Source organism: Mirounga leonina, unplaced genomic scaffold (assembly GCF_011800145.1).
Source record: "Mirounga leonina isolate KUSES-001 unplaced genomic scaffold, KU_Mleo_1.0 Mir_154, whole genome shotgun sequence".
Lineage (NCBI taxonomy): Eukaryota > Metazoa > Chordata > Mammalia > Carnivora > Phocidae > Mirounga > Mirounga leonina.
In genome coordinates, this window is record NW_023270389.1 from 2,927,850 (window position 1) to 2,937,627 (window position 9,778).

At 43.1% G+C, this 9,778-nt stretch overlaps 1 protein-coding gene across 1 annotated transcript in view; it reads right to left on the bottom strand.

The window, feature by feature from the left end:
- The window catches only part of CD5L (CD5 molecule like), a 17,851-nt gene extending 12,603 nt beyond the window's left edge, over positions 1-5,248 (bottom strand). Inside the window, exon 1 of the mRNA XM_035009476.1 lies at positions 5,043-5,248. Within this exon, the coding sequence (XP_034865367.1) occupies positions 5,043-5,070 (28 nt within the window). The 5' untranslated portion in view covers positions 5,071-5,248. The remainder of the gene's footprint in view (positions 1-5,042) is intronic.
- Between the last annotated feature and the right edge of the window lie 4,530 nt (positions 5,249-9,778).

Consider the following 9,778-nt stretch of genomic DNA (forward strand, 5'->3'; position numbering starts at 1 on the left):
ATTTTAAACCAAAGACTGTAATAAGAGATGAGGAAGGACACTATATCATACTTAAAGGATCTATCCAACAAGAAGATCTAACAATTGTAAATATCTATGCCCCTAACATGGGAGCAGCCAATTATATAAGGCAATTAATAACAAAAGCAAAGAAACACATTGACAACAATACAATAATAGTGGGGGACTTTAACACCCCCCTCACTGAAATGGACAGATTGTCTAAGCAAAAGATCAACAAGGAAATAAAGACTTTAAATGACACACTGGACCAAATGGACTTCAGGACATATTCAGAACATTCCACCCCAAAGCAACGGAATACACATTCTTCTCTAGTGCCCATGGAACATTCTCCAGAATTGATCACATCCTAGGTCATAAATCAGGTCTCAACCGGTACCAAAAGATTGGGATCATTCCCTGCATATTTTCAGACCACAATGCTTTGAAACTAGAACTCAATCACAAGAGGAAAGTCAGAAAGAACTCAAATACATGGAGGCTAAAGAGCATCCTACTGAAGAATGAATGGGTCAACCAGGAAATTAAAGAAGAATTAAAAAAATACATGGAAACCAATGAAAATGAAAACACAACTATTCAAAATCTTTGGGATGCAGCAAAGGCAGTCCTAAGAGGAAAGTATATAGCAATACAAGCCTTTCTCAAGAAACAAGAAAGGTCTCAAGTACACAACCTAACCCTCCACCGAAAGGAGCTGGAGAAAGAACAGCAAATAAAGCCTAAACCCAGCAGGAGAAGAGAAATAATAAAGATCAGAGCAGAAATCAATGAAATAGAAACTAAAAGAACAGTAGAGCAGATCAACGAAACTAGGAGCTGGTTCTTTGAAAGAATTAACAAGATTGATAAACCCCTGGCCAGACTTATCAAAAAGAGAAGAGAAATGACCCAAATCAACAAAATCATGACTGAAAGAGGAGAGATCACAACCAACACCAAAGAAATACAAACAATTATAAGAACATATTATGAGCAACTCTATGCCAGCAAATTCGATAACCTGGAAGAAATGGATGCATTCCTAGAGATGTATCAACTACCAAAACTGAACCAGGATGAAATAGAAAACCTGAACAGACCTATAACCACTAAGGAAATGGAAGCAGTCATCAAAAATCTCCCAAAAAAACAAAAGCCCAGGGCCAGATGGCTTCCCAAGGGAATTCTACCAAACATTTCAAGAAGAATTAATACCTATTCTTCTGAAACTGTGCCAAAAAATAGAAATGGAAGGAAAACTTCCAAACTCATTTTATGAGGCCAGCATTACCTTGATCCCAAAACCAGACAAAGACCCCATCAAAAAGGAGAATTACAGACCAATATCCCTGATGAACATGGATGCAAAAATTCTCACCAAAATACTAGCCAATAGGATCCAACAGTACATTAAAAGGATTATTCACCATGACCAAGTGGGATTTATCCCTGGGCTGCAAGGTTGGTTCAACATCCGCAAATCAATCAATGTGATACAATACATTAACAAAAGAAAGAACAAGAATCATATGCCTCTCAATAGATGCAGAAAAAGCTTTTGACAAAGTACAGCATCCTTTCTTGATCAAAACTCTTCAGAGTATAGGGATCGAGGGTACATACCTCAATATCATAAAAGCCATCTATGAAAAACCTACAGTGAATATCATTCTCAATGGGGAAAAACTGAGAGCTTTCCCCCTAAGGTCAGGAACGCGGCAGGGATGTCCACTATCACCACTGCTATTCAACATAGTATTGGAAGTCCTAGCCACAGCAACCAGACAACAAAAAGAAATCAAAGGCATCCAAATTGGCAAAGAAGAAGTCAAACTCTCACTCTTTGCAGATGATATGATACTTTATGTGGAAAACCCAAAAGACTCCACCCCAAAACTGCTAGAACTCATAAGGAATTCAGTCAAGTGGCAGGATATAAAATCAATGCACAGAAGTCAGTGGCATTCCTATACACCAACAACAAGACAGAAGAAAGAGAAATTAAGGAGTCGATCCCATTTACAATTGCACCCAAAACCATAAGATACCTAGGAATAAATCTAACCAAAGAGACAAAGGATCTGTACTCAGAAAACTATAAAATACTCATGAAAGAAATTGAGGAAGACACAAAGAAATGGAAAAACGTTCCATGCTCATGGATTGGAAGAACCAATATTGTAAAGATGTCAATGCTACCTAGAGCAATCTACACATTCAATGCAATCCCCATCAAAATACCATCCACTTTTTTCAAAGAAATGGAACAAATAATCCTAAAATTTGTATGGAACCAGAAAAGACCCCGCAGAGCCAGAGGAATGTTGAAAAAGAAAAGCAAAGCCGGCGGCATCACAATTCTGGACTTCCAGTCTATTACAAAGCTGTCATCATCAAGACAGCATGGTACTGGCACAAAAACAGACACATAGATCAATGGAACAGAATAGAGAGCCCAGAAATGGACCCTCAACTCTATGGTCAACTCATCTTTGACAAAGCAAGAAAGAAGGTCCAATGGAACAAAGACAGTCTCTTCAACAAATGGTGTTGGGAAAATTGGATAGCCACATGCAGAAGAATGAAACTGGACCATTTCCTTACACCACACACAAAAATAGACTCCAAATGGTTGAAAGACCTCAATGTGAGACAGGAGTCCATCAAAATCCTAAAGGAGAACACAGGCAGCAACCTCTTTGACCTCAGCCGAAGCAACTTCTTCCTAGAAACATCACCAAAGGCAAGGGAAGCAAGGGCAAAAATGAACTATTGGGACTTCATCAAGATAAAAAGCTTTTGCAAAGCAAAGGAAACAGTCAACAAAACCAAAAGACAACCGACAGAATGGGAGAAGATATTTGCAAATGACATATCGGATAAAGGGCTAGTATCCAAAATCTATAAAGAACTTATCAAACTCAACACCCAAAGAACAAAGAATCCAATCAAGAAATGGGCAGAAGACATGAACAGACATTTTTCCAAAGAAGACATCCAAATGGCCAACAGACACATGAAAAAGTGCTCAATATCGCTCGGCATCAGGGAAATCCAAATCAAAACCTCAATGAGATACCACCTCACACCAGTCAGAATGGCTAAAATTAACAAGTCAGGAAATGACAGATGTTGGCGGGGATGCGGAGAAAGGGGAACCCTCCTACACTGTTGGTGGGAATGCAAGCTGGTGCAGCCACTCTGGAAAACTGTATGGAGGTTCCTCAAAAAGTTGAAAATAGAGCTACCATAGGATCCAGCAATTGCACTACTGGGTATTTACCCCAAAGATACAAAAGTAGGGATCCGAAGGGGTACGTGCACCCCAATGTTTATAGCAGCAATGTCCACAATAGCCAAACTGTGGAAAGAGCCAAGATGTCCATCGACAGATGAATGGATAAAGAAGAGGTGGTATATATATACAATGGAATATTATGCAGCCATCAAAAGGAATGAGATCTTGCCATTTGCAACGACGTGGATGGAACTGGAGGGTATTATGTTGAGCGAAATAAGTCAATCAGAGAAAGACATGTATTGTATGACCTCACTGATATGAGGAATTCTTAATCTCAGGAAACAAACTGAGGGTTGCTGGAGTGGGGGGTGGGGTGGGAGGAATAGGGTGGCTGGGTGATAAACACTGGGGAGGGTATGTGCTCTGGTAAGCGCTGTGAATTGTGCAAGACTGTTGAATCTCAGATCTCTACCTCTGAAACAAATAATGCAATATATGTTAAGAAAAAAAAAAGAAGAAGGTAGCGGGAGGGGAAGAATGAAGCGGGGGAAATCGGAGGGGTAGACGAACCATGAGAGACAATGGACTCTGAAAAACAAACTGAGGGTTCTAGAGGGGAGGGGGGTGGGAGGATGGGTTAGCCTGGGTATTGAGGAGGGCACATTCTGCATGGAGCACTGGGTGTTATGCAGAAACAATGAATCATGGAACACTTCATCTAAAACTAATGATGTAATGTATGGGGATTAACATAAGAATAAAAAAAAATTTATACTTAAAAAAAAAGAAAAAGAGAAAGCCTGTATATACACAGTGCAAACCAAGTGTGTCGAGCCTGGTGTGCAGGTATGAAAGTGACAGAGCCCAAGAGGGACTTGAAAGTTCTGGAGCAGGGTAGATGATTATGGGTAGTCAAACCAGAGAGGCTTCATGAAGGAGGTGGGGCTGAAGGAAAGCAGAGAAGAGGTGATAGGACACTCCTGATGGGGCTGGACTTGCTGGCAGGTGATACAGGGAATGTATTGGTGTTTAGGAATTCAGCCAGCACCCTACAAAGAGCACATTAAGTGCCAGTGTGAGCTTTGGTGATGCATGGGATCCTCGAGACAATAAAATGGTTGTGACTGATTAGGGAAGAGACCTAGTAGGCCTTGTTAGATGCCCCAAGTTCATTATCTCATGAAAAGTCTCCTAGCAAACCTCCAAAGAACATACTATTACCTTCATTTCACAGATGAAAGTAGGATTCCAGAGAGAGAGGGTAATTTAACAGTTCAGACAGCTAAGAAATCTAAGAACAAGGACTGAAACTCAGGTCGCTTTGACTCCAAAATCCTCATTTACAGTAAATTATTCTGGATGATAAGAAACTGGGGGACCCTAGGGAAACATATGGAACACCTTTGAGAGGAAACTGGACAGTATGACCTGTGAAAGCTGTCTGTCTTCCGGTTCTCTTCTTTTTCTTGCTCTACGTGCTGTTACCCACGGTTCATTTGTCTTTTTATAAAGAATACATTTAGGGAAATTTATATAAAAAGGGAAATGGGATAAACTATTCTAAATTTGTCAGTGTAAATAAAGGGAAATAGAAAAAACTCTGATGATCAAATGGATTATAAATTGGGTATGGATTCAGTGGCTTGAGTTTAGACACAGAGAAGGCAGGAGAGCAGGTGAAGCTGCTCCTTAAAAAATAGCAGGATCTTCACTGGCTGGGAGGAGAGAGCACTCTCCCTGATCAAAGTTCTGGGGAGACGCTGAAGCCTCAGTAAGCAGGGGCAGAGATACTCACCGAGGATCAAGGAAAATAGCAGAGCCATGAGCCAGGCTGCTGGAGATGCTGAGCTGAAATCTGAGGCTGGGAGGAGGCCCTGGAGCAGCAATAGTCAGCCTGGCTGCCAGGTGTGCCAGCAGGACAGAGTGAGGCAGGTCCTGTCTGCAGCAGAAGCATTAAGCCTTATCAGATGACCAGATGACCAGAAGCCAATGGGCACAGGGGGCAGAGCTGGTGGAGCTGGGCTTGCTGAGCTCAGCATATCCCCAGAGGAAGGGAGGTGGCCAGAACTGGCAGAAAAACACAGAAAAAGAAAGAAAACTACAAAAAACCCCAAGCTGTCCTGACTTGGTTCTGCTGTGTCCCAGCTCCATCCACCTCTGGAGAATAGAGAAGCCAGAGACTATAGAATACATATGGAGTTGCCTTCTGAGGCACCATAATCCAGAGTCAAGGTGTCAATCTCCACATCTAGGGCTGGCTTTTCCTTCAAACCAGCTTTTCCAGTGCAAAGCAGAAGGCTTAACCCATGGATCTGCTCCTCTCCTGTCCTTGTCCTGGTTTATGCCCATCTTTGGAAGCTGAATGGAAAGAGTTCCCTGTGGTAATGAAATCAAGTCATCGTTTAGACCAGAACCTGATGGACAGTGGTTGAGCAGCAAGACCCCCAGTCTTCCCAGCCCCCTGCCTTGCTATTAAGCACCACTGTGCGTCAAGAGCTATTCAACACTAGACTATGGGAGCATTCAACTATATCCGCTAACAATGCTCCTATTGCTCCCCACAAGGTGGTTTTCCCTCCACAACTACACATTTTCACTTCTCTGTAATATTCAGGTCACTCTGCACAAAGATAGGTTCATTACAGATCTCCCTGTTTAGTCCTGTATTTCTTCACCTACTTATTATTGTTTTAGGGAAGAGTTCTGAGCAGCCTGAGTGCCGGGAGAATATGATGGGTTCAGGGAACACACTAGTGAATGGAGGGGTTTGGCGCTCCATGGGATATGGTCCGGTGGCTGTGACAACGTGTGGAGGCAGCTGTGAGAGAGGAAAGTATATGACACTTTGGGAACACAGTGGAGGAAATGGTCACTTCTACTTGGGGCTAATCAGGGACTTTACAGAAGTGATGACACTTGAGCTGGAGGTGAAGGGTGAGTGGCCTGGAGAATCGGAGCAGGAAAGGCTTTGCTCTGAGTGTACAGATGAATAAAACAGTGTCACAGATGAAGGCTGGACTGGAAGGACTGGGTCTCACCCTGCTTGGTGGTCAGGTGTCAAGGATACTGGTGTCTAAAGGTACACATACCTAGTAATGCAATTGCTGGGTCATAGGGTAGCTCTATTTTTAACATCTTGAGGAACCTCCATACTCTTTTCCAGAGTGGCTGCACCAGCTTGCATTCCCACCAACAATATAGGAGGGTTCACCTTTCTCCACATCTTTGCCAACATTTGTTGCTTCCTGACTTGTTAATTTTTGCCATTCTAACTGGTGTAAGGTGGTATCTCATTGCAGTTTTGATGTGTATTTCCCTGATGGCTAGTGATGTTGAGTATTTTTTCATGTGTCTATTGGCCATTTGTATGTCTTCTTTGGAGAAGTGTTTGTTCATGTCTTCTGCCCATTTTTTGACTTGATTATTTGTCTTTTGAGTGTTGAGTATGAGAAGTTCTTTATAGATCTTTGATACCTGCCCTTTATCTGTAATGTCATTTGCAAATATCTTCTCCCATTCTGTGGGTTGCCTCTTAGTTTTGTTGACTGTTTCCTTTGCTGTGCAGAAGCTTTTTATCTTAATGAAGTCCCAAAAGTTCATTTTCCCTTTTGTTTCCCTTGCCTTTGGAGACATGTCTTGAAAGAAGTTGCTGTGGCCGATGTCTAAGAGGTTACTGCCTATGTTCTCTTCTAGGAATTTGATGGATTCTTGTCTCACATTGAGGTCTTTCACCCATTTAGAGTTTATCTTTGTGTATGGTGTAAGAGAATGGTCTAGTTTTATTCTTATATGTGTAGCTGTCCAATTTTCCCAGCACCACTTACTGGAGAGACTGTCTTTTTTCCATTGAGTATTTTTTCCTCATTTGTCTAAGATTAGTTGACCATAGAGTTGAGGGTCTATTTCTGGGGTCTCTATTCTGTTCCATTGGTCTATGTGTCTGTTTTTGTGCCAATACCCTGCTGTCTTGGTGATCACAGCTTTGTGATATAGCTTGAAGTCAGGCAATGTATTTACCCCAAAGATGCAGATGTAGTGAAAAGAAGGGGCATGTGCACCCCAATGTTCATAGCAGCAATGTCCACAATAACCAAACTGTGGAAGGAGCGAGATGCATTTCAACAGATGAATAGATAAAGAAGATGTGATACATATATGATATGGAATATTATTTAGCCCTCAGAAAGGATGAATACCCACCATTTGCACTGACATGGATGGAACTGGTGGGGATTATCCTAAGTGAAGTAAGTCAAGCAGAGAAAGGCAATTATCATATGGTTTCATTCATATGTGGAACATAAGCAATAGCACAGAAGACCATGGGGGAAGGGAGGGAAATCTGAAGGGGGAGAAATCAGAGAGGGGGATGAACCATGAGAGACTATGGACCCTGGGAAACAAACTGAGGGTTTCAGAGGGGAGGAGGGGATGGGGTAACAGGGTTTTGGGTATTAAGGAGGGCCCATGTTGTGATGAGCACTGGGTGTTATACTCAAGTAATGAATCATTGAACAGTACATCAAAAACTAATGATGTACTATACAGTGGCTAACTGAACATATAGAAATAAATAAATAAATAAATATATAAATGTACAGGTAGTGGAGGGTCTATTACAAATGGGTTTGTAAATTCTAATTCCTCACACCCTCACTCTCCAAATTCTGAAATGATGCTGTAACAGACTCAGAATGTAGAAAAGGCTAAAAAATCAGTTTTCCTGTCGATGAATCTCGATTAGATTGCAACTGAGATCCCAGATCCTGTACATTTACCTTCAGCTACAGGAAGCAGACTTGCCCTACTGAGTTTGCACTTGGAGGAAAAGGACTTTCTGTGGCCCATGGCCCACCAGACAGCAGGGAGCTCAGGCCTCCGTGTTCAGATCTATGTCTCCCCCTCATGTGGAAACTGGATGAAAGAAAAGGAAGAAAAAATAAAGATGAAAGCTTTCTCACCAATATAATATTTTACCAGCAGAGTCAGGAACATGAAGAGAGGAAAGGAGAGGGCATTATCCCAAAGGCACAGGGAGCCTTGGCGGGATGTGACCCACGTGGAGATCGAATTCTGACTCCAACATGGAGGGGAGCTGGGAAGTCTGGCCCCAGGGAGGCTCGCGAAGAGACACCGGTCCAGGGGAGCAGGTGAGGGATATTGAGGGAGGGGAGGGCTGCCAGACCTAGTTAATGGTAGAATCCATAAGAAGACTTTGCTCTTTGGATGGGAACATGAGGGTAATTAGTGGTTTCAGGTAATTCTTAGATTTCTGGAAGGGAAAAATGTGCCAGAGGGTGAAAATACAGGTAAATGTCAGCAACCGCAGGTGGAAAGTAGGAGACTGTACGTCGTAGGCACAGTGTCTGGGGGGTGTCATGGGGGATATGTTGCTTCTGGGGAGCCAGGGAGGCTGGATTGGACAGGGGTGCAGGGGTGGTGAAAGGTGGAACCATCATGGAGAGGAAAGGGACCCAGGTAAGGGTGAGCAGTGTGACTGTACTCAGCAGGGGGCTGGAAACCCTCCTGTGTGAGGGACACTATGTGCCTAGCCGTGACACCCTCTCCAGCTGCAGTCAGAAGGTCAGGAAGAGATGTGGGCCTCACAGATCCAGACTTGGAGGCTCCTAAGGAAAGCATGCTGAGAGGTGGTCAAGCTGGGGTTCGGGCCAAGAGAACAAACTAAGGGGCCTGCAAGACATAGAGGAGGCCAGGAAATTGGCTAAGGAAAAATGAAAAGAGAAATGACCTGTGGGAAAGGGGATGTCACTGAGGAAGGTCAAAGATGGCAAGCATTAGGAAGTTCATTGGATGGGTAGATACAGGAGATTTGGAGAGGGGTGATTAAGGTCTTAGAGAAGAAGCAGTTCTGGGCAATAAAAAGGCCCAGGTCAGGGGACTGGGAGGGAACAAAGGTGGGAGTTTCAGAAGCTGGGCATTTAGGGGATTGAGAAGGGGCTGTGGGTAAGAGGTTTATCCAGATGAGGGAGATGGGATGGAGTGTGGAGGGTGGGGAAGCCCAAAGCTGTGTGGGAGTCTATCATTGTCTGGAGGATGGCAATCCATGACATACATCAGAACACAGAAGACACTCTCTGGGGAACTCTGTTGAAGGCTGAGCTACATATTCTGCTGTCTTAGGGCCAAGGCAAAACCCCTCTACAAGTAATGAGTATGCCAATCATTAGTGTTCTCTATGAGAGTAAGAAACTACCTGAGTTGTCCCCCTTCATATTCCCAGAGCTTGGCCCACAATAAATGATTGTTGACTCTGTGAATGAGTGAATGACTATTGGTAGCCAGAGAACACCACTGAGTCTTTAGAACCATCAGAAACACCATTTGCCCATTATGTCCACATTGCCTTGTATGGGCTAGGGGATAAAGGTCATGGGGTCTCCAGGAGGAAAAACTGGCAGAAAATACGTAATCTGTCCATGTGGGGTTTGCATGATCAAAGGAAGATCTGAAGCTCTAACAGGATACCAAGTCTACAGAGGTCCACCACCATAATGATGGATAGGTTATTTT